The sequence below is a fragment of the Pygoscelis adeliae genome, unplaced genomic scaffold, assembly GCF_000699105.1.
Source record: "Pygoscelis adeliae isolate BGI_AS28 unplaced genomic scaffold, ASM69910v1 Scaffold521, whole genome shotgun sequence".
NCBI lineage: Eukaryota > Metazoa > Chordata > Aves > Sphenisciformes > Spheniscidae > Pygoscelis > Pygoscelis adeliae.
The window spans coordinates 521,889-547,271 of NW_008824067.1; the positions used below are offsets into that span (position 1 = coordinate 521,889).

At 41.2% G+C, this 25,383-nt stretch overlaps 1 protein-coding gene and 1 long non-coding RNA gene across 4 annotated transcripts in view; both read left to right on the top strand.

The window, feature by feature from the left end:
- Window positions 1-3,898: 3,898 nt before the first annotated feature.
- On the top strand, window positions 3,899-11,327 carry LOC103925421. Its single transcript, XR_664032.1, has 2 exons — window positions 3,899-4,057; window positions 9,740-11,327. It is a non-coding gene; the product is annotated as an uncharacterized LOC103925421 (long non-coding RNA).
- A 7,384-nt stretch (window positions 11,328-18,711) lies between these two features.
- Window positions 18,712-25,383, top strand: part of SLC20A2 (solute carrier family 20 (phosphate transporter), member 2) — a 39,551-nt gene continuing 32,879 nt past the window's right edge. For 2 of the 3 annotated variants that reach the window (XM_009334137.1, XM_009334139.1), the window contains exons 1-2: window positions 18,712-18,839; window positions 24,739-25,289. In XM_009334137.1, the coding sequence (XP_009332412.1) occupies window positions 25,001-25,289 (289 nt within the window). In that variant the 5' untranslated portion in view covers window positions 18,712-18,839; window positions 24,739-25,000. Of the gene's footprint in view, window positions 18,840-18,945; window positions 19,007-24,738; window positions 25,290-25,383 lie in introns of all 3 variants that reach the window. The other variant, XM_009334138.1, reaches the window with a different exon arrangement.

Below are 25,383 nucleotides of genomic sequence, written 5' to 3' on the forward strand. Positions count from 1 at the left end.
CGCGGGTCTCATGGCTGTGCCGAGAGCTCATCCCTCCTTCCCACCAGCCCTGCCCACCCGAGCGGTCAGCCAGGGAACAGGCAGCGCGGGGATGAATCCTTTCTAATGGCGCATCTTCCGTAACGCTCGCCAGGGCTACTGTCCTCAACAGCCAGCCGATGCGGCTCCATACGTTTCAATAAAGCAGCATGTCAAAATGAACCCGTTCTTTCCGGTTTACTGAACCGAGCCGTTTTTCTGTCTGTAGCTAATAATTTTACAGTTTTCCTCGCAGCTGAGCTGGAAGCACCGTGAAGCGCTTAGAAATCTCGAGCGGCTTGCAGCTCCGCTTGTATATCCGCTTGTGTGGGCCTGAGGTAGTGGCACAAGTGTCTCACAAACTTACTTGTCGAGACAAAACATTCTTAAGGAGAAGCACCAAAAGCAAAAGATTTTCCAGGGCACGTACCTTTTGCATTTGCTAGGGCCTTAGAAGAATGCTGCTTGAGCCGTGAGCGAAGGGCAGGTAGTAGTTTGTTTTCCTGACTTAAGTGCAGGTATTGAAGGTCTGTCCCAGCAAAACTATACCCTGTTCTGTTGGGGTTTTTATATTTCAGTTTTACAGTACAAGTATGCTTTGGGGCGGAAGGTGCAGTCAGCTTTTGAAATTTTACCTCAAATTTCTGCAGTGATTTTTACCTGTTAATTCACAGTATTGCATGTAGAGAAAAAAAAGTGCTTTCTTTAATTGGCAATAAAAAATCAGTGCCTAAAAGCAAAGGCAGATAGGGTAAAGACAATAGATATATTTCTTTTGCATCCATTCACTTGTAGGCATGCACAGGAACGGATTCTCAAACTCTCGTGGAACTTTGGTCATACTGAATTATTAGATGTCTTGGATGGGGAAAGCTTGTGACCTTTAAAAAAATTGTGCCAAAGTTATCTTTAGTCCCGTTTATTTTTGAGAATGCTGTACAGAGGCAAATCTTTCTAGCTTACTCAATACTGTTTAAAAAGCTATTATGATATGTAGATTTAGTGGTGTCTGATCACACAGAGCATGCGAGGGAAAGCTTTCAAAGCAGTTAAAACTTTGCAACTATAAGGTACTGCAAAAAAGCGTTAACAAGTTGCTCTCAATTGTAACTCGGACGTTTTTGAGAATCTGACTGCTCTGTTGTGTCCATGGGAGCTGCTGAGCAGTCAGATCTTTGTAAATGCAGTCTTCAGATGGAGTTACAACCATGACTTCATAATCTTACGTGAGAACTATAACCTTCTGTTAAGTTGTGGAAAAGTCACATCCTCATAACTAAAACGTGACTGGCTAGGTTATATACTCAGTGCTGCACAGAAGATCAAAGCTTTTCAGATAGAGCTTTATAAATTCTATGACAAGGCTCAGGAGGGTCTTAAATATTTCTAAGCTATGAGTGTGGCTGTGTTTAAAGCTGAAGAAGTTGTAAACTCTGTGGGCCTTGCGGTGAAAATATCTGTCCCCGTGCCATGAGCTTTTTGAGTTTCAGTCTGGTGTTACGTGCCCAGATAGTGTGAACTGGCATGTGCCAATTCTCAAGCCCAGATGAGAATGTCGCCTGTAGCAGCTGCCGTGGTGCCTTATAGCCATAAGAGTTATGAATTTCAGCAGCATGACACTCAGGTGGTGCTAAACTTCCCTTCCAAAACTGCCTGATCCATTGAGAAGACCCGCAGAGGAAGCCTTTGCTGTACCACTTGTACTGCTGACACCAGTAGAAGGTCTGAAAATGGGGAGAAGATCTCAGTGCCTTCGTCCGACGATGGTTTGCAGGGAAGCTTCTTCAGCACTGTGCAAAATTATTCATTGAGAATATTCTAACCTATGATGAATCTTTCTGTAATTTGCATTTTGCATATATGATTAAGCAGCATTGGCCAAAAGCCTGGTGATGGCACAGGGCTCTGGAATGTCTCCCTGTTGCCTGGGCAGTTTATTCACGTTAGCCTACTTCCGTGAGCATAATCACTCCTTTTAAAGTCCTCCTGAACTCAGGAGTGCCGCTGCTGTTGAGCAAGCTGAAATTATACACGCTGCAGAGAGAAAGGTGGGTATGTTGCAACTTAACCTCTCTTGGAGGAAATGAAAAGATTTTGCCCCGGCCCTAATTTCTACATTAAAGAGATTGAAAATTGTCACTACGTGCCTTCTTCAATGGGGAAGAAGCACCTTGATGGAAAACATATTATTAACTCTGTGATGTCTTTGGCCTGTTATGCCTGAAGAGCAATAGTGTTTGGAGGAGGCTTGCTGACAAAGTGCAGTCTTCAGTCGCGGTTGCTTACACTCTGAATCGGACGTAGTGATCAAAAGGTGTTCCCTTTCCTCTCCAAACACTTAAACTGTGTTTTAGTCATGATAAGGAACCTGGGTGATGTCACCTAGTTTATTAACATAGTCACTCAAACAAAAAGGCAGCACTTGATCTTGTCCTCAAGACAGGGCTGCCACTGAAGAGCAGAAGGTTTCAGTGCCTCAGGCCCCTGAGAATGGAGGTAAGATCCTTTACTTTGCAACCCTGTTTCTGTTGTGGCATAAGAGTTAAGGGCTAAGAACAAGTTTCTTGTAGTCTAACAAGCTCCATCAGAAATTGGTGTCACCTGGGTTGGCAGGACTCCCTGCTGGCTAAGGGACAGATACTGAGCATGACCAGAGATACTGACTGCTGGCAGAACACCCCAAAGCCAGCACAAATGTCTCATGAGAAATCTGACGTCAAGGAGTGGAAATCGGCGCTACTTCTTCCATAACAGAAGACAAGAAGGGAGGAGGAAAAAACCACATGTTGTGTTAAGAGCAAAAGGCTCAGGATTTTTTTAGGCAGGAAAAATTCTGCCTTAATAACTTTTTTTCCAACTCTGATAAAAAAAGGCCGATAAAACTTCTCAGTGCTCAGTTGTCTCCGTGAAATCTGTGTTTACAAGGAAAAGGCTAAGAACCTTTTTAAGAATGAAGGTGCTTTGCCTGATTTTTGCAAGGAATGTCTAAGCTTTGGGTGTTACCTTAATAAAAATAATTCCTGATCTTTTTATGGAATATCTAAACTCTGGGCGTTACTTTAATAAAAATAACTTCAAACTCCAAGATTAACAGAATTGCTAAAAGGAGTTAGTTCTCAATGAGAAAAACAATAAACTGAATTTGGAATTTCTGAACCAAGCCCTCGAAGGCAATTTGTGGCAAAACTCCAGAAAGAAAAAAAATCTCATTTTTATAAAATAGCTGTATATCTTCTTTCCCAATTATAGCTAGGCACTGCTTTGAAAAGTGATTCTCCCCTTGCAGAGGCCTAGGAATGAGATGCTCTAGGAGAACTGAGTTTAATTTTAATCTAACAGTAAAGTGAATTAAGACTTGTAAAAAGGGGCTGCTCAAATTAGGGATTTGCTGAAATTCGAGTCTGAGAAAATACCTTACATTTGCACATCTGAAGAAAAATTTAGATCCTGAGTCTGCGAAGGAGTAGTCCCATTCAGTTTCCGTCAGGCTGTCAGACTCGCTGGAACTGGTTTTAGACATCTGTGATGTATAAAAGGCACGCATGGATCTATAGCTTGCTCCTGAGAAAGACACCGGTTTGGACAAGATTATAGAAACATTTGTCTTTTTTGTAATGGAATAGAATGAGTATTTTGAAAAGACTCGGCCGGCAGGAGGGCTGTATTACTTTCCAAAATACCCTCTGGATCATCCTGAAAACATAATTTGTAATACACTTTTGACTGACAGCGTAGGGTGTGAAGTATAAATTCCTGAGCAGGACAGATGTATGTTGGCTGTGCAATCGGAGACTCCATGTGATCTCGTTATTTATGGCGCTTTTCTCAGATGTCTTTCTGGGACTCGAACAGCTGCTGTGAACTTCAGCCAGCACAGAGTACTCGGTGTGTTTGAACGACTATTTTGCCATTGCTCAGATTGTGGTGTATGCTCTGATGAGCAATATTAGAACCAACTTCTGTGACACCGATTGTACAAACAAAGCAGAACTTGGGGAACCCTTTTACTGATTGATGAAAAGCTTGAAGGGGTAAAAAAGTAAGGATATTATCTTCCATAGCTTTGGTTGGTGGACATCAGGGAATGATAGTTGAAAGCATCCAATTTCTTTATATGTAATATGGAAGGAAGGGTGGACTGACAGAAGAGGAAGACTTGCTTTTTCTTTTCAGAGGGAAGGTCAGAAGGGGAGAGGCAGAGGCACAGGCTTTTTCAGTCTTACCTCTTTTCTTCGTGACCATCTTGTTAAATGTCAGCAACCGTTGTTTGCAGGAACTTTCCCTCGCTTTGGTAAAGAGCTGTGGCTCGTCGTGTGTTTTGATATGTGGCAGTGCCATTGCTAAGTAGACCCAAATCTACAGTCAGATAAGGCTTGGAATAATTGATGTTCTTAGCTCAACTAAATAACCGAGTTCACGTGATCTGTAAGTGGCCAGTGGTTTTTTTCTTAGGCAAAGTATGTACTACTTGTATTGCACATTTATTTAAAGCTAATTTTAGCACAACAGATTGAGAATTCTAGCAGCCAAAAATACCTTTGCTGAGTCCGTTAAAAGATTTCCTTGCCCAAACTCTGTTTTTGTGTGTGACAAACAGAAAATATCACCTCTTTTTGTCTTCATATTCAGTAATGACTCAGAAATGGTGAAAGCATTGCACTCAAGGCCTCCAAGATTACTTTTGCCACAGCTGATGGGAGAATTGTTCTGTATCATTACTGTCTTCTCTTTCAACCTCAGCAAATCCTGAAATGCCAAAGGCAAACCACTCGATGGCTAATCAGAGGTCCTGGAGATGGTGGTGTGGCAGAGCTCTGAAACTTGTGGCTTGGACCGCTGTTTGAGCATTGCCTAAGAGCATTGTAGAAGTACTCAGTTCGGTATGTCGTCTTTACACATGTGAGACAGAAGAACAGGAAAGTGTTTATGGCCTCTTAGAAAGACGGTATTAAGATCATCGCTCTGGAACAGAGTTTCTAAAACTGCTGCGTAACTATTAAACAGTATGGGGAGGTCATTGAGAAGTATGCAATGGGACAATTTGACTGACATTATGAGACCTGTGATTTTATTGACTAATCAGTATATGATACTCAAATAGAGAAAAAAGTTGCATGTGGCTGTATTACTTAATGAGCTAACAGTTGGCAAAGTGGTGCCTGTTACCAGTTCTGTTAGTGCTATTTTGATCGTTAAAGAGCTCCATTTGTTTATGGACCATAGGCTGGGACAGGAGTTTTCTCTCGATGGGTTGCTCGCCTAAAGGCCCTTCTAAAGTGGGATGAAATGGTGTAATTTTCTTTTTGGTTGAGGCAAAGAAGTATTCTCTTGCCATAATTCACCAGTTCCAAGCCCGTAATCAAAACACATGCAGTAGAATGGTGATGGCTATGTGGTGTTTCTCACAGATGCTGTAAAAACTCTGTCATCTCCTTGGGAGACCATCTTCCCATGACACATCAGCTAGACCTACTCTTTCTCTCCTAAAGACTTTGGGATTAAGAACCTGTGGCCTGGGGTCCAAAGTTTTAGCTCCAGAGGCTGGGGAAGAAAATGCAGCCCAAATAGTTACTGAAAGCAGGACTGTGTTTTGGGGAGATGAGAGGATCCAGAACCTCAAGGTTGCTTTAAGAGTCTCCCTTCCTTGTCTGCTGCTTGCATACATCATTATATTGTTTTTCACCAAACTTTTATTGAATGAAGGTGTGGCTTTATACCTTGATGCCTCTTGTAAGCGTTGTGTGAGCAGAAACAGCAGTGACTAATAGCACTGGAGCTTTAGTAAGTACTTGGCATAATAATCATGATGAATATGTCATGAGCTCATCCATAAGTAACAACATAGGCAAAAGTTACTGCACAGAGGAACCTGCGGCCCACAGGAACACCAGCCAAGAGCAAAACGGGATTGGTTTTGCTTGGTTGGACACTGTTGTTCTTTATTAAGGCATGGAGATGGGAGGGGAATTCTTTGCTCAGAGGGAGAGGTTCCTGTGTGACCTTGAAAAGCCCAGTATGGTATGCTTTTTGTCTGTTCTTTTATAACTAAATTTATCAGAATCTCAGGGGGGGGTCAGAGAGCACAACACAGGGCAAAACAGTTTGCTTGTAAGGGTGGCAGCTCTGGAGTGGAAAATGTCAGAAAAGTGAGCTTGCGAGATCTGGAAGAGGGTAGGGCCTGGTGAAATTCTGGTGGAGCTGCCAGCTTCCAGCAGATCCCAGAAATTTAGCATATAGAAATGTTGCTGGATAACTGACAGAAGTTGCTAAATTGTTGCCTTAAAGGCCCTCAGATTATGTTCCCACTCTGTAACAGAGCACAGTATGGCATGGGAGTTTACGGTGCAAGCCCTGGGAAAGGGAAGAGAGGTGGTTAATAGCTGTGCTAGTTCCCATAGTGCAAGAACAAAGGGAAGTTTAAATGAAATTGAAAATCAGTACATTTGAAACCTGCCATAATTATACCACATAATATTACCGAGGCCAAAAGTTTAGTTGGATTCCAAGCAGACCTGGACATTTATATATATAATGACAATGTCCAGAGTTGCAGCAAATAGGATTAAAAAGAAATTAAGCATATAAACCTTCATGCTAATTGATGAGGTCAGGAAGGAGTTTCCCCTTTGGGTGAATTACATCATTGTTCACTATCCGAGCTGTTCCACCTTCTGAAGCATCTGGTCCCGATCACAGGAGGCAGGATTCTTAAACAGATGGACCAGCAATCTGACCTGTCATGGTAGTGCTTACCTTACCCTGTCTGGGTAAGATCTTGTTGAAAGGGTAAAGGGTTTGAGAAGCTTTTTTTTTTTTTTTGAGGGTTTTCTGAGGCCACCTGTACTGCAGTGTATGACTGCTTTTCCAGTGTCTCATTGGTGAAAGAGGACAACTGTTGACCAAGTGCCTTTAATGAATCCTGAGAAGTGCCTGCTAACACGTCAGCAGCAGCCCACGTAAAGATGGAAGCTGTGATGGGCACATAAGGCATTGCTGTATTGCTCCGTAGACTAAAAAGTAGCTCTGTGAGCAGCTGAACTAGTGAAGATGAGAGTTTCCTGCAGCTTTCTCAGTTTTGGTGGCACTGTGGTACCTTAAACATCTTCCTTTCTTTCTTTCCATTACACAGCAGTACCGTTAGCGTCCCTGATTTTTCCAACAGCACAGTGCCTGAGCAGCCTCTCACCGCCTTGTAGTTCTTGGGTATATTTAATCAAAACATGATGTCTCCCTGACGTTTGTGAACCAGGCACATTGCTCAGGGGGCTGCCTCGGTTATTTATTCTGCAAGCCTGTTGTAGGAATTGAGCACCTGTGAAATTTCTGTCCTTTTCCATCAGATTAAGTTGAGATTGGCCTTATAATTTACTTTTCTGTGCATGGGACAGTCAGTGTGGTTATATAACCATTGTTTCCTTGGGAAACAAGGAAAAATATCAGTCTTCCAAGCAAGTTGCCATGGAATACTTTTTCTCTCAAAGCAATTAGATGCATGAACAGTTACACCAAATAATTGAGGCACGTGTACCTTTAAAACATGCACTGTTTAATCTTAAGACGTTCCCCAAGGTATAAGGAGAAGGCTTCCTTGCCAAAATACTGTAATTGAGTTAACAGTCTGGGTGGTTTCTGTGTTTTGTTATTGAGCTACAAAATTCTTCTGCTGGTGTTGGCTGCTATGAAGATCAAAGTTAGAAGTACCAGTCTGTCAGTAAATTGTCTCTTCAAAAGAAAACCAAAAATTCCTCGGTTGTTTCAGGTGACAGGCAGCATCAGATGTTTTTGACAACTATTAATCTTTTTCTACAGTTCTCTTTCTGCATGCAACAGTGAGCAGCCTGGATGTCTTGTAATCTGTATGGTGCATATGCTGAATGTAGACATCTGATTAACGAGTGAGGGTGTCAATAATAAATTTAATTACTTGTCCGCAGTTAATTTCTGGTGCTCAGAGAGAATATGGAGTTGTTATGATTATGTAACAGTGAAATTGTGGTTTCTGTTTCTTCTATACAGAGATCATCATGATAAAAGATTAAGGATCACTGTGGTATAAAATAGTTGGATGGTATCCGGACATGTTCTGGATGTCCTGCTGACAGGACATGTGTGGCTGCCTCGGCTTTTGTGCTCTGTAAGCCCTTGAAATCTGTGATAGTTGCCTTTCCTGAGTAGGCAATAGCATGTTTCTCAGTAGCAGGCATGATCACTGAGGCACAGGCTTTCAGGACTGTTTGCCTCCTAAGCACTTTTAGGAGACTTCTTCAAGAGTTCAGAATTGACAGAATGTGTATTTTTCTTTGACATATAATCCCTGCACAGCAAATACATTTCTGTCTGGTTACTTAGCAGCTATTGTTTCTGCAATACCCAGAGCGGTTTCAGAGGGTTTCTTGCTTTGACCATCCAAGGCTCAGTTATCTTCTCTACTGCAGTGTGCAAGAACCAAAGCCAAGACTTTTTATGCTTGGATGGGACTCTGTCCCTACAGCTGTCCCTTGTTTCTAGTGTAAGAGTGCCAAAATGACCCGTCCTTGTTGTTTCCCTGGGAGGAGTTGGTGAAGGACTGTGCTGTCTTTCTGAGTGAAACCTGCTCGGAAGAAAGGAGGATATCAGATGGGAGGTGGAATTCTGAGAATTTGCGATGGTAGCTGATAAGAGCTAGGATCTGCTCTGCCTCTGCTAGGAAGACATTTTGGTGCTAATGTTTCTTTAAAGATGGCTTTAACCCTAAAAGGGACAGAGAAAATTGCTTTCATGCTTCTGTCTCACTGAGAGCTGGCTGGCAGAATGGTTTTGGTGCCTGCTTATCTGCCCTGAAGGCTTCAGGGCTGGGGAGGCTGCAGAAATCATTTCTCCTGCATCCCCTTGTTCAGCGTTCGGGTAGAATCGTGAGGCAGGCAAATGGTTTGGACTGCTTGTTTGGACACAAGATGTCTGTGTCTCCATTTTGCGGACGAGTCACCCTTCTGCCTTTTTGTTGTTAGACTCTGAACAGTGCTGCTGTTGGCTTTGGGCCCGCTTGATCACAAGTTTTGGATGGCAGAAACAGATAGGCAAGTCCCTTCCACCCCGACCCCAAACTTTATGACATGATTCTGGGGACAAAGACATGTTGAAAATACCTTAGGCCTTTGTCACCTTGTAGTTAAACTGCTCTAATGCAGAGGAAGCATCTCCTCCAGTACCTGATAAGTGTGTAAAAATGCAAACATACTGTGGAAGTTGTGTAGATTAAGGAGCAGTGGGGAAAGTAGAGGAGAGGCTTACGTCTTTGTTTTTCATCTTAGTTGTGGGCTAGAGCTCTACTTACTTGGACGAACGGGTCCTGGGTAAAGATAACTTCCATTGTTTTCAGTAGCGGAGAAGTTAGTAGATGGGTCAGTGGTTTCTTTTAGTTGAGCTGGCTGCTGCAGACTAGTTCTGCAAGCTTGGCACCCAATGATGTTTTCCACAGTATGTAAGCCCAGTGGGTACAGGATTTCTCCTGCTCGTCATGTCAGGAACGGAGGTGCAGATGGGGAGATTTCATTGGTTACCCCAATTTTGGCACGTGATGTTTACATACCTAGTTTGGTAAAACTTTGCTTTTGTGAAAGGAACTCTTATTTCCTAAAAGGAACTTGAATGAAAGTTGGGATTTTATTAAAGACACGGAGGCATATTATTATACATCTTTCCTTGCTTCATCCCTGTGATGTTTCCTGTTTTGCTTCTTGAGATACAGGTGTCATGATGAGGAGCTTCTCAGAAACAGAAGTGGATGATGAGTGGAGATGAAGAAATCATACATTTGAGAAGTTGGCTCAAGTTTCCGTTACAGGCATGGAAAGTTTCTGAGGCCAAGCCATGCGAGAAGAACATGAGTAAAGAAGAGGGAGATGTAGACCCAGACTTTCTAGAAGGGATTGCAGGATTTGAGAGGACACTGCACAAACGTCACGTAGTTTGCTTGCTTATTCATTTACCTGCACCCCTGGATTGTAATACTTTGTTTGCATCTGTTTGGAAGTTGAAAAATCCCCTCGCATCTGTGTCTTTAATATGATCATGGCTTCAAGGTTGTTTTAGGAAGAGCAGAACATTGCTGTAGTTTTTATTTGTGGATTAGATAGCTGCTGCTTTGTACTTGAAATCAATTTTATTTTTTTGTAGAAACGTACATTGAATGTGGAGAATATCAGACCATGATTGTTACGAAATAGGAAATCAGGGGTTTTGCTTGCATTTAATAAACAGCCTTTGCATAAAAAGTGTGACAGGTGCATAGGTAAAAGAAAAAAAAAAGATAGTGCTAGCCCTCTAATTTGAGTAACCTTATAATGTATTGTTCTTACACTGTCCTTAGACAGATGTCAGAATCAAATATTAATCAGTTCAATCTTTTTTTATTGACTGTTGGTCACAAAAATATTCCAGATAGGTAAGATTTCTTGGTAGGGCTGTGGGCTTTTAAGTGCAGATTACTTAGTATTGAGTTAGGGGAGAGCTTTTTAGAAAGGTAGATTTTTGAACATCTTGGCTGTTACGTGAAGTATCTCCAAGGAAATACTAGCCACACAGTCCAGCAAGTTATGATGCTGTGAACAGACCTAATCGTAGTAAGTCTCTGATACGGAGTTACTAAGACTTTGACATATATGTATTTAAAATTTTAAAATTAAATTTAATATCCTATATTGGACAGTGTTGCTGGTAGAGGCAAAGAGCATCTTTATTTTTCTTATGAACTCTTATTTGGTGTTTATCCTTAATAAAAGGCTATGGTTATTTTTGCATACTGAATGAATATTTGGCCTTTAAGAGTATATAATTAGATGGAAGACTAAAAGCAGTTGTTAAAGGACTGTTTTTCTAATGAAAATAGTTTGAAATCATATAATTTTAGTTTCTTCCGAATAGATGTGATTAGTGTGTTGGAAATAGTTTTACAATGGATATAAAGGGAACAGTTGAGAGACAGTGGCTGAGAATGTGTCCAGCTATTTTTGTAGCTAACAGATTTTTTTCAGTCTCTTTACTTAGATATTTCCATATAATTGAAAAGCTAAATTACAACTGGATACAAAAACTATTTGCACTTATTTATATTTTAAAATAGGTTAGTAATATTTATATTTTAAAATAGGTTTTATTGTACTAATTGGTAAGTAAATAGCAATGACTGTGAGAAAATCCTAGCCTATATTATTACTTTGATAGAAATTTGAATATGGGATAGTATTGTCTGTATCACATAAAAATGTTTTCATGGATTTTTAGCTGCTGAAACTGAAATCAATAAACTTTAGTTACTGTTGTTGACTGGAACAAGTAAATCTGCACATTTCTGTTTTCTTCGTATTACCTCTGCCTCTACATTCACCTAGTGTTTCTTCCAGCATTGCTTCTTTCATAGTATTTGCCTTCTTTAGATCAACCCGTGAGGCACTCTTGGTGTGGGCTTTTGCATGTTCTTGTGGAAGACTTTCTTGATGGAGAACTGTGCCTCTGAGTTTGTGCAATTACTTTATGTTTTCTGAAGAAACCCTAGAGAATCCCAGGCAAAATAAAATCCCAGGATTAGTAGAGTAGCCAGTGGGTCAGTTTGTAATTTTTTTCATATTTTAAATATATTTGTCGGTAACTGATGATTGTGTTTTAAAGTAGATACAGAATGGTCTTCTGCACAACTGAATTTCACGTTAGATTAGTGACACCAGTGTATCCCAGACTGAATGCACATTAGTGAACAATATGGTCTATGTTCTGGATTACTTTGGAGAATGGAAAATACTTTTTGCTTGGTTGAGAAATTTTTAAAACTGGAAAGGATTATGTTTATTTTAAAACCCCAGTACTTCGGATTTGAAAGAAACAAACTTGTAATAATGGCCCAAATTTATTGTAATCTGTTTAGTTATTTGTATTAAATGAAGTGATTCAAAGGTATTCCTGTCTGATGAAGTTTTAAAGAAAACAAAATCCAGTTGCCAGAGGTAATTGGTTAAATGCTTGGAGACAGTGTTGACTGAAATATTAAGCCCACTTTGGAGTAATGTATTGCACCATTTCAGAGCAACTGTTTTCTTCACATCATTTTATTCATTTGATTTAATTCAATATCTGGTTAATTCAAGGCTGAAGAATTGATTGACAGTTGAAAAAATTTTTAACTTATTTGTAGAAGAGATGGAAGAGGAAACGACTTCTATGACTTCTGAAGTTCTTGGTGACCAGAAACAATCAGTTGTTTATTAATTATAGGTTCCTTGTTTCTTCTTTAAAAGAAAAAATATTTCATATACTTTTTTCCCTGAGTATTCAGTGTTCTTTACATGGCAGTCCACTTGCTTATTTGTTTTATGGATAACAGTGAGTGATTATCAGTGTGACAGAGGTAGACTGTGGGCCCTTCCAGGTCTTGCAAGAAATGTGCTCCACATGTGCTTCCATGCTCCAGAGGACTCTCTTCACATGGCGTGGTTGTCATACCTGGCTGCCAACGACTTAATTTAATTTATTTTTTAAGGTTCTATTCTCCTTTTTTGCTTGATTTTTTTCTGATACTTCAGCTCTCCGGGAATTTGCACCCTGCCTTGGAGTAGTGTGGCTCTTCTCTCAGTGCTCGTATGGAGCAGAAAGGTCTGTGTCAGCACTGTGCAATTCCCATTGTCGGGTAGGTCATTTTCTGCAAGGGAAATGCATAGGTCTAGAGAAGTCCCTGTTCAAGCCATGGTGGGCGTAGCAGGATCCTGGCACAGCTAGCACTGATTCTCAGCCTTCTCCAGAAAGGCAGGGAAGAGGGACGGTTCCTTGTGGAATCCCCTTTGCTATTCCTGACCTGTCAGCAGCATCCATGCTATCTTTCTTCCTCTGGGCAGCCATCAGGGTGCTGTAATGCATCACTATCATCAGCACAGCTTAGCTACAAACACCTTTTTCAGAGGATGAGGCACACTAGCCCTGGTGCTGTTTGCTGGTGCCGTGTACTCAAAGGAGTATCTTCTGCTACCTTAATGACTTTCTCTTCTCTTTATAGCCTCAGCAAGCAGAGAAATTCTAGCTGTTTGAGCTCTTGCCGCAGACGAATACGCTCATCAGTTCACTGGAGGCAATGTGTGTCCCGTTATCCTGCCTGTACCTTAGGAAGGTGCTCTTTTGTGCCTGGACGTAGGCGCTGGACCGCTGAAACACAAACACTAATGTTACCAGGGTTTGCTCCCAAGCTAGGAAAAGCCCAGATAAAACATGGAGCTATCGCTCCATGAGCAGTAACTTGTCTGAGGGAGAGAGTTCTTGATAACAAAGTCCCTGACCAAGCCACTATATTAAGCTGGTTTGTAGGTCCACTTTTCCTATGATTTTCAGTGCTAATTCTCGCACAGGAGAAGCATTGGAGAGCAGCATTTTTCTTTGTAGAGGATAAAGCCTAGCTTTTCTTGACATGCTTCACAGGACCACGTGCCCTTAGTAAGTCCTCTTGGAGGTGTTTGCTGAGCCAAGTACTGACTATGGGGCATTCTTTGGTGTGTTGCATTGGTGGTGATTTAATTCCTAGCCAATGTAACAAGTCTGTTGGCCACCTGTTTGCTCCAGCAGCATCATCAACCTAAGGTGAACCAGCCGGCACGTTAATTCTGCCTTGTAGGTGGAACTCAAGGTTTTTGCTTCACTGTCATGCTCCTCATGTCTCTAGCAGCAAAGGCTACAGGAGATAGATGTGGAGCATTACATGGACTCTGAAGAACAGAGATCAGCAGCTATTGGACTTTGGGGGGGAAACAGGCCTATTAGTTGGCAGGTACCATTTTTTGCATGGTCTCCAGACAGTTTTAGCCATGGTCACCAGCCTCCTGGTGTAATATTTCGCTCCTATTCCTATGAAATGAAGCCAGGATCACAGCTTTCATTGCTGTTTCCACCTTTATATCTTTATTACTGCAATGCTCGTAGGAAAAAAAAAAAAAGGGAAGAATTTCCATTGCCACAATGTATTGGCCTCATCTACTTCCACTTACTCCCATAACCCCAGTCGGCACCTCTGGTTGTCATCATCACTCCTCTCTTTGGTATACCCCTGGACCTTTCCTCCTTTTGGCATTCAGCTAGCTCATTTCAGCAGTGCTTGATCTTCTGTCCTGCTGGCCACACCGATTCTGGAGGTTGTCAGTGAGAGCCAGCCAGTGTGGTTTGGCAAGTTGATAGCTACTCACTTACTCCAGCTCTCTTTGAAGAGAGAGGGTTGCTGGACTCAGGGGAGCTCCAGCCATCTCTTCTGGCTCAATGGGGAAAGACTCCACAGCGGTTATTCTCTGAAACCCAAACCAAAATGGAAATGGCAGGCAATCTGGGGCTTGAGGTGTCAGGTTTCCTTTATCTGAAAAATTCACATTGTTGACTTTTGGCAACAGCACTCTGGCTTTTTACCAAGAGGATCTTTGCATAAGCCTCTGAATTTGCAAAATGCATGTTTTTGGATTGCCACATGAGTGTTTCATGGGCAGTTTTTATGTTCTGTGTAAAGTCAGTATAGGTCCATTAGTAATTCAGGATAATAGTTCTTGAGTTGTCAGCCATAGCCAGGGCTTCTAGAAATACTTTGCTCATGCTGATTGCTTTCTTCGGATATGGGGCTAGGAAGGGGAAATGATGGATTAAGCTCAGGGAGGCTCAGACAGCAGTTCACCCCTTTCCTTGGCCTTAGTATGGATGTAGTATGCTCAGTCTCTGGTGAATCAGCCGGAGTCACGGGTGATACGAGTCTGGTTCCTGGCATTAACTGGGGCAGTGCTTGAATCAGCGCTGGCCAAAGCCTTGCTCCTTCAGAATGGGTTTGCTGCCTTTGAACTCCTGGCTCAGCATGGGCTTGTGCTGTGGCAGGGGTTGGAGCCAGCCTGGCTCTCTCAGGCCACACAGCACCCGGAGCCTGCGTCATCCTCTGTGCCAGCCTTGGCCTCTGGCAATTCCAGTTGTGGGTTCCTCCTTTTCATTTTCCCAGGGCTCGCTTGCTCAATAGACAAGTGTGATCTCAAGCAGAGTCACGCTCTGTAACATGGCAGCTCTCCCTGCATGCCTGTGCAAGCACAGCCAATTCACCTCGACCATCAGGAGTGGAAGTCCCCGAGGTGGGGTGGGATGTCCTCTTTGAGAGCCTGGGAGCTTGCTGGAAAAAGAGGTTTGGACGACAGTCTGACAGAGTTCAGAGCCATCAAGAAAGCCTATCCAGATGGTTTGCTTCCTCAGAGCAGAGGAGTCGCTCCATCCCTGAATGCCAAGTGACTTTAATTTTTGTGTCTACCACAGTAGACTTTTCAGAGAGTCCCTGAGATGGTTTTTCTTGCAGTGAAACATGGATGCATCTCTTTCAGGATAATCTCCAAATAGAAGGACAACAGAATGTGTTGGAGCTTGCTACCCAATGTGCAAGAGCAGATGTGCTTTTGTTGGTTGGAGCCAGCTCTTTCCAGCTTGAACTGTGTGTGTAGCTATCTGCTATCTGCAGAGCAGATATTCAGTTTTGTTGCTATTCGTTAGGCATAACGGAGTTATTGAAGCACCCAGAAATGGTGCTGTGTTTGGTAGAGCTGTGTTAAATCTCCATTAGCTTCAAGGACCTCAGGGCTGATTTCCAGCTAATGATTGACGTGTGGTGTCCTGCTTCAAGTCCCCCATGGTGTAGATAGTCATGGGGGCCTTCAGAACCAGAAAGAAGGGTATTGCAAGAGCTGGATTTCTTTGAGATACTATGTGATACCTGTGCAGTCATCTGCCACCCATTTTCATTCCTCCTCTTTAATTTTATTTTCTTTGTTTGTAGATTGAGGGGGAATAAGTGTTCCCAGGATGGGTCAGGGGCACAAATACTGATAAGGGAAACAAAAAGTCCCCAGTTCCAGCTGCTTATGGCTCCCAATTTTAGAGTACCAGCAGGTATGTGAAAGCCCTAAAGCTCCAGTTGCTGGTCAATAACCTTATTTAAGTTGGCACAACGTAACTGGAACAACATCCTACAGCTTTCGGATGTTTTTATTGTGTTTCGGTTTCTGACGAAATGCAGTTTGCAGGTACTCAGGTTCCAATTCTCACAGGGGTTTATGTTAGAAAACCATAATCATCCTCTATTATTTTCTACTCAAAATGTATGTATTTTAAAATAAGTATAATCACTTAAATATGTAGCCTTCCCATCTGAATGGCAAAAAGGCCAGTTACATTTGATATAAAAGTTACATTAAGTTGGAAATTAATGTTGTTTTAGTGGTTACTGGTAAATGAGAACCTGGGCATCTTTCAGAAAATAGCTGCTGTGGAAATGCAAAACAAAGGGGGTTTAAAATTAATTATTTAAATTGGCATGTCCTATTACATTATTTAAACCAGAATATAAATCTGCCTACCGTGGGTTTGTTGAATCAAACAGGAATCTCTCAATTGTGGATTTACCAGAATAAATTACAATTAAAAAAAAAAAAAGATATTTGATCGAGATTGTAATATATAACATTTATCATTTCTACAAATATTTCATTTGGTGGGAACCAAACTGGTGCTGCCATTGCCAAAAGCCGATCCTCATAATTTATTTTGTGGTCATATAAATTTTCCTTTGCCTGCTTCTTTAGTGGTATCCCAAATTGTAACTCTTTTTAATGGTCAACCTATCTTGGCTTGAATTTTCCCATGCCTGAGGTCCACAATGCTGATTTAGCAGAACAAAAACTTTGAAGATATTTCCTTTTCTCTGTGCTGTTTATTATATCCTTTGCTTCGCGTGTAGACCGAGCTCTGAAGCTTAGGTCAACAAGAAACCACCATTGTGGTCAGGCTGGCTCATGGGAAGCGGCACTCAAATGGTTCCAGTTTGTTATTCTCCTGGGTCCGAGATGATTCCCACAGGTTGGGCTGGTGACTTCTGACTTTTGAAATCGATGTAGATACCTCCCAAATAATGTGTCCTTTCGACAGTCTTTTTACCTGCATCTGCACACTGGTGGAGGTTACCCTAGGCTGGGTGAATTGTCCTTTAAGGAGCACTAGGATGGGTTTAGCGTTTACTCGGACCGTTCGGGTTTGAGCTTTTCCAAGGCAGACATCAGCAACTTGTCAGCTATAAAGAGAACATGAAATAATATTTTGCGTTCTTTTTTTTACTTTATAAAGTTAAATAAGTGCTCCAAGAAAGTTTCTGTGTTTGTTTATTCACTTCCTTAAAACCTTGGAATCCAGACCTATAAATACAGGCTGACTTCATGTTTACAATTATGATCGTTCTCACTTGAATTGATTGATGCTACTTGTTAAAAAAAAAAAAGTATTAAGATATGTTTAGATCTGCAGGAAAAGATTAATATTCTTCTTGTTAAAATATGTTGCTTTTGTACATACGGAAAAACCAGTGTGCAAGTATCAACCTCTCACTTTTCTAAAACTAGGAAGCCTGTTTGCCAGCTATTACAGAAGTAAAAGGAAAGACACTGCAATCAGGCTTAAGAGATGTAGCTTTTCACGAAGTTAGCAGCTATACTGCAAGCTTAATAGTAGTTGGGTATTGACCTTAAATAAAGAGTCAGCATTTCTTACAAAGAATCGTGGCCTGATATGTACCGTTCTTTTTTTATTGAGGATATTTAGTGTCATTTCTGCATTGCAGATTTCTAGCTGGAGTTTTGCCCGAATTCATTTTAGAAGATGATGTAGATTTACTAATACATGTGAGTTTTCTTAAGTAACGTAAACCACTTTTCAGATTTACCAAATTATCCCTGAATATCATCTGCAGCTGAATTTAACCAATTCAGAAAACTTTTGCCTCCTTGTTAAGAAATATCCGTTATTCAAACTTGAAAAAATAGATGAGGTAAGAATTATGTTTCCAAGTTTGTGTTTACAAATCTAAATCAATGATTTGCTTTTTCTCAAATGTTCAGGATGCAGAAAATTTACCAATTTAAGTTTATTATGTTAGAATATGATGCCATGGCTTAGAGTGACTCAGAATGGAGTAAAACCTAACAGTTAAATTTAAAACATCATTCATTTATAACCCAGAAACATGTCCAAATAAATTTGTGTCCGTCAGATTTTTAAACTGTGACAATGCAGTTTTGATTTACATTCCTTTTTGCTGAATAAAATGGCTTAATTGCATTATAGAGTATTAAAGCAAATATTTTATATAAAGCTAAGCAGGGTGCTTTTAGGCAAACATTATTTTTGCCTTGACATACATGCAAAAATGTTTCCCACTTAAAGGAAAGTGGTTGAAGGAATTTGGATTGGGTAATTTAGGTTGAACTGTTGAAAGTGAAGTTGCTTGCTTAGGCACCGATCCAGTCAAAACTCGTGCACATCTTTAACTTTCTGCAGTCTGCGTAGCCTGTGAGACCTCTGCTGACATGGATAAAGTAACAAGCATGCAACATCTTTCCTGAACTGGATGTATGTACCCTACCGTCACATGCACTTGAATTAAGCGTGTATTTAAGTGTGCTTGCAAATAGAAGACCTGGGGCTGCTCGGAGATTACCTGATCGCACCAGAATGCCCAGCTGGCAGTCAAAAATGAGATTTCCTTTCTCGTCTATGCCTATGCTTGAGGGGGGGGGGGAAGGAACGTTTTTTTGCTTTTAATATGAGCTTCATTGGATTGGTTTGTCTCACTAGTGCAGTCGTGACGCAGTGTTGTGTTTTATCAGTGCCCACCCCCAGCAGAATTCTTTGCTTAAGAGGAGGCAGATTTTCACCTACTGAATAAGACTCCGGACTCGCATTGATGCTTCTCGGTGTTGTCTTGTGTGCTCTCCTGTGCCGGAGTGAATTTTATCCCCGGACTGCCTGGTGTAAGTTATAGCCCTCTTTCTACCCTCTGGAAGTTTGCATGTTCACATGTGACTGTGCTGAATGATAGGATGTCTATTTTAAACTTCAGCCTGTATTTCCAATCAGGAGGGCAAGTTGCTGGAAGAACTTAGATCCTTTTTCTTTTGAAACAACTTTTAAATACTGGGTGAGTTTTAAAGATTTCTCTGCATGGTTTTGTTTTATAAAACATGTTTTCCATAACCATGAACACTTGTTTTCTCTGAATGGATCTTAAAAATCTGTAGTGTGAATCATAAAAACCACTTAGAAAGACTTTGTTCAGTCACTGAAGGATCAAATTGTCCTTTAGTTAGAGAAAAAGATATTTATCAGCAAATGCACAACAAGGACTTGTTGATACTTTACCTATCTTACTTGCTTGTAGAATTGCTGTTTAAACGTGACTGCTGTCTGTGTTTTTAGTGAATGTTTTCAGCAACAGAATCTCATGCTAAATATTTTATATGCATTTTTGACCTTTCAGTGGTGGGAACAGAGGTTGATAGGGACTAAGAAAAGGAAGCATCCTCTGGAAGTTTTGGGAGCTGGCGGTGACAGTCCCTCTGCAGTGTTAAACTGGATGGGAGTCCTTGGAAAGCTATCAACTTCAGTCTTGTTTCCATATCAAGGAGTAGCATGAAGTATGCTTAAACACATTGCGAATGTGTTAAAATAGGAATTGATTGATACAAAAACTGCTTCTGCTGATGTGGTAATTGATTTTTTTTTTTAAAGTAAGTCAAGGGTGCTTTTTGTGTACTGGAGCATTAAACTTGCATCATGCTTGGCCTTGTGACAAGTCCTGTGCATGTAATTTAGAGCCATATAGGGATGTTCTTGGTCTTGAACCACTTGAATTAATACCACCTTTCATATCATAAGTGTAGTATTAGTAATTTAAAGTAGATAATTTGTGAGCCTTGTGGCCCAAGCGTGAACTGGAAACCATAAGGGCTATTGATGTGAACGATGTTAGTAGCTTTGGTTATAAATCAGGCTTGGTTTCTATGCAGTGCTGTGTTCAGTACCAATAGACCAGAATGCTGGATCTGGTATGAGTTTATATACATAGGTGGGAAGCCTGACAGATTGGTTTTATATAAAGAACAACATACAGAAATTAGAGAGGTATGGAATAAACTCCTAGAAGCTGCTGTCTGGTAAGCATTTTAGACAGACTTTTCAGCCGTTGGTAACTAGAAGTGAACCTGCCTGTCAGTACAAATTCAATGCCACTGTCTATCATGAAACGCCTGCTGTTTTCAACACTGCAGGGGAAAAGAAATTGTCCTCCCCTGTCTGTCTGGTCATAATGCAAAGTGGAGTAGTTGTAAGAGTTATCTTGAGAAATGCTACTCTGGCTGCTGTCTTTTGATTTTTGCTCATAGTTGGGCAATAACAAAACAGTTAAAACCAGGACTTCACGGCATCTCTGTCCTGTCCGGAGTAGGAGAAAGTTTTCAGCTGCAGCATGGGGCAACTTCTGAGAGCAGAAAAGCTGCATACAGCATGATTTATATATGGTATGAGCTGCATATGGGATGATTTATATACCTTTCAATGTTTCAGGAGTGCAGTAGGTTCTTCCCTAATTTTCTGTGAAGAGAAGATTAAAGGACATTTATGGGGTCTCTGTTTGTTTCCTTTATGTCACATAGTTGGATTGCTGGTGGGTAATGCACTCTGATTGCTTCCCTAGACTTTGAACTTTGTCCTGAGCTTTTATTTAACTGTTCGTCCCTGTTGTTAGATGTTTCTGCATTCTCTTTAGCAGCAATTTGTCTGACAAAAAAAATAACAACTGACAACTTTTTCAAATTTTGTATTATTTTTTCACTAAAAACTTGTCTAGGCTTAGAAGTGTACTGTGAATAGTTTCCAGAAGAGCTGTCTTAGTAAATGTCCGTATATAAAATGATCTCATGGTTACCAGGAGATCCTGACTTTTTCCTGAGGATTCACTTGTTCTGCATGAATCAAGGGGCTTCCTCACCTAGGTTTTGTTTTCATCTCTCCCTTAGGGAAGAAATAGCACTTTGTGTTGACAGAGTTATAACAAGATGTTTAGCTAGCAACAAAATAAAGTCGAAGGGGGGTGTCTGGATCATCTGCCAGCAAGGCAGAGGGACGTGCTTAGCATTTCCAAAAATCAGATTTTTCTCACGGAGGTCCAAGTTCTGTAAGTTTCTAAGTCCACTTAAACAGTTCAAAGCTTCAACTCAGACCTCCTAAGCATGATACTCTAATTATGGATCATAAGAAAACTGCATTAGCTAAAAATCTTGCCTTAGCGCAGAATTAGCTTCTTACAACTTGGAATTTCATCTCTACGCATTTCCCTTCACTCTAACAGCCATCAGATATGCACGCTCCAGCTTCAGGTCCTGCAGCTCCCTGGTGCTAACACAGCTCCTCAGCTCTGCTAATGCCCAAGGGTGAATTTGCAGCACGGCCACTGCAGTGCAGGCTGGGCTGGTTCAGGAAGAGTTATCCAAAGCGTAAATAGGAAAATGAACTTTTCCACCCAGAGTCTGCTGCAGTAGCGTAGCGCACCCGACTGTGGAGGCCTTGGTGGACAGGCGGTATCGGTCCTGCAGGTAGATGGGAGGATTTCCTAGCGTCTAGCATGTGAGGTTAAATTGCATTTGGCGTGCATAGAGGCATGTTGATGAGCGCAGGAGAGAAACAGGCTAGTGACTTCCAGCTGTCACGCAGAGAGCAGAAGATCTGCCATTCCCAACTGTATGGCTTTTTTTCCAGTTTCTTTTTCATCCCAGTAACAACATGAAATACCACAGGCTCTTGGGTTAGATTAGGTGATGAGGGGCATAGCTCAGCGTGTCTGAGCACGCCAGATGTATTTTGGGCTCCAGAAAGAAGCATGCTACAAGATTTAGTCTGTATTTAGTCACTGGCCTACTTTGCAGGATATTTTGCATTTCTGAAAACTTTCTCAGCAGAGATGTGCCCTTTTTTTTTTTCTTTCTGTTTCTTTAAACATTTAACATCTCTTACAGTTATTTAAGATTGAAAGTAGTAACACCTAGTCGTTCAAATGCTGCCTGCATGTTAATTTTTAAACGTGTGTTTATTCCCTTTCCTCTTTTTTCCTTTTGATTTTCACCTTGTTAAAGGCAAGGGTTGGCTGTTGCTGTGCTCTATCATTTGTACAAATGCAGTGCACGTCAAGTCGAGCCCCCCAAGTTTTGGAGGAAGCTCTATTTTGAACTGTCACCTTGCATAAAATGACAGGAGGGGTGACTTCTTGCTTAAGACATCCTTTTCTCCTGAGGCTGTATATCCCATTTCACAAGGAGGGAGATTATGTAGCTGCCTCTCCGAGCCCTTTGCCAAGAGCCCCGCCGACAGACTTTGGGAGACTCTTTGGCCTTCACGAGGAGCTTTAGGAGCACACATACACACATTAAAGTCTTAATTTCTTTGGGACCATCTGGAGTTCTTCTCCCCTCCCCCCCAGGGAAGCTAATAAAGGCAACCTTGTGACTTGGTGGTTTATTTTGGAAGCTGCAGGAACTCGCTGTGGCTGGAGGAGCCAGATTTGGCAAATGTTGTCCTGTGAACTCCATTGTGGTGGGGGAATGTCACAGTCCCCCTGCTCTTCCTTATCCCAGAAATTGGGTCACAGCAGTAAATTGGTGGGTTGGTTGATAAGTGGAGAAAAGACAGATCTCTGTTGGGAATAAGGGTGTGCTTTCATTTTGCGGGTCCGAAGGAAACGGGTCTCATATAATCACAGCGTCTGTGGATGCATGCATGGATCTCAGTCAGCTTTGCCCATTTTCAGGGGAGGAAACTGGGGCACCGAGGCCAACTTGGCAAAGGTACTGTGTAAATCCATGCAGGATGAAGAATTTAATCATTAATCTCCAGGATCAAGGAAGGACCCTAGTCCAGCACTTCACCTCCTAGCAAAAATCTGATATACATAATAGAATTTTTTTAACGAATGAATTTAACAGAGTTTTGTCTTCCTTCACAGGCAAACAAGTGCTAACTCGAAATTGTTTCTTCCAAATATCGTTAGCCTTTTCTGTCTCTGTCAAGCCCTTTTCCACTCAGTGGGCTGAGTGCTCATGAATTATAAAAAAGCAACAAGTCTTCGAACATCAAAAATGCATTGGTGATTTGTTTTCTCATGTTATCTCATAGTATAAAAATCCTTATACAAATGTTTTTAGCTGTTAAGACCTCCCGAGATGTTATTTTAGAGTGTAAGGCATTCAAAGATTGATGTCTGCTCCATGTCTGGAAAAGACTGGAGCAACAGTTGTTCAGCCAGTTTGGAGCCTGGAGAAAGAAAGAGGGACATCTTTTCTGCTGAATATGTATATTTAGAGAAAGCATCAATCCTTGACATCAACTTAAGGGTTTTCTAGGAAACACTTATGTATAGACATGGTATTTTCCTGTTGGTTGTTCTCAAGGCTCCAGCATCTCAGGAATATGCGAAATCTCTTTTAATTTTTAATTTTGCCATTATTTCAGAGGTTTCAGAGACCTTTCCTCCTTGCTACTGCAGGACCTACATTGCATTGGGGTCATTGAAAGAAATTAAGTATGGTCCTGAAACTGTGGATGTGGGTATATTGTATGAGACTGAAGCGACTGTGGGGAAACTGAGAGAGAGCAAGAGGTGGGCTCGGGGCTTTTCATCTGATATCCCCTGATCTCTTGAAATGCTTCTTAAAATGTGTGGAGTTGTCTGACAGATATTTGCTGCTAAATGTTCATTTAACTCCTTGCCACCTCCAAAATGGCACTTTTCTGGAGCCAAACAGCATGGATAGGAAAGCAGAGGGTGGCATGGGACGTCTTTGTGGTGGCTGCTAGCGGAAGAGAAGCAGCCATCAGAAGAGGCAGATGGTTTGGGCAAATTTGCTTCTGGCTTTTGACCACTTGATCTTGACATCAGTGTGGGCCTTATCTCTCTGCTTAGCAGTCTTTTGGATGGTGAAGTTTTTATTTTTTTAAAGTCCCTGTCTCTCTGTCCATTTTTTGGTTTGAAAGAGCTCACTCTTTTTTCAGATTAGACTAATTAAAGACTAATTAAGATGTAATTCAAAAGGCAATCATAAAACTGAAACTATCAAAGGAAATACTAAAAGATATCTATAACAATGGTTTGAATATAATAACTGTTAGTAATTGGTAACCATCTATAGGAAAGAGCAGAGAGCTCAACTTTTTAGTTAAACTTTTTTTATAGACTTCTCTAGATCTGTAGGGATACATGGGAATATTGCAATTATTGTGCTGTTTCAGTGACTGAGAAGCTGTAAGAAAATTGTATTTTTACTGCATGCAATGTGATAACAGCGATAGATGAATATTAATGCTCTTCAGAGTATTTTCAGTGGCATTTCCTAGACAGACATATAGAGATAAAATCATTTTTCAAAGGAGTGCATCCCTGGTTGCAGCTGATAAAATGTTGAGAGCTCTGCTGAGGTCGGTGGAGCTAGGTGATATACATCAGCTGTATGGTATGGTCTATATATTCTGTATGACTTTTATATTCACTGGGTGCAAAGAGCCAAGTCCCTCCTTCTAGAAAGAAGGTTTATCACACCGCTCCCTAAATTCAACACAAACAAAACCCCAACCTTTCTTTTTAAATTGCTCAAAAGATTTTCTCGGTCAGTGATATTGCAAGAAACATATTGCTTTGGAGGTGACCTAATTTTAACCTTTTCTGAATTGTTTTATGATTAGAACAGTCACATGCTGAGGTAGGACCCCATTAGTGGGTTTAAATCATCTGTTTACTTCTGAAAACGCGCATTGTTACGGGCTCCACTGAGTATTCCTTTTTTTTTTTTTAATTTTCTTTTCTTTTTTTTTTTTTTTCTGTTGCAGGACAGAACATCGCAGTTGTACCAGTTTGGGAGCAAAATATGGAATGTGTTTCACTGCTGACCAAAGGCAGCCAAATGAACAGTATTTATAGTAGTTTGAAAATCAGCAGTTAGCAGTTTCTTCACATTCTAACACTACCCAGCACTTTCCAGAGAGAACTCATTGTTTACAAGAAATCTGCTTTCCAAATCCGTTGCAGTGCCCTCCAGCCTTGACTATTAACTATTTGCAAAGGGGAAGCTAATCTACAGTTTGGGGAAAGATGGCAATGGATGAGTACCTGTGGATGGTCATTGTGGGTTTTATCATTGCTTTTATTTTAGCCTTTTCGGTTGGTGCAAATGATGTTGCCAATTCTTTCGGAACGGCTGTGGGCTCTGGTGTTGTTACTTTACGCCAGGCTTGCATTTTGGCTTCAGTTTTTGAAACCACTGGCTCGGTATTACTGGGAGCAAAAGTAGGAGAAACAATTCGGAAAGGTATCATTGATGTTAACCTGTACAACAACACTGTCCCACTGCTGATGGCAGGAGAAGTGAGTGCAATGGTTGGTAAGTAATACTTTCCTATTCCAAGTAACGTTCATTGTGTATTTGTCATCCTGTTCATTGTGAATACTGTTAAGTCTTCCCATCTTCTGGACTT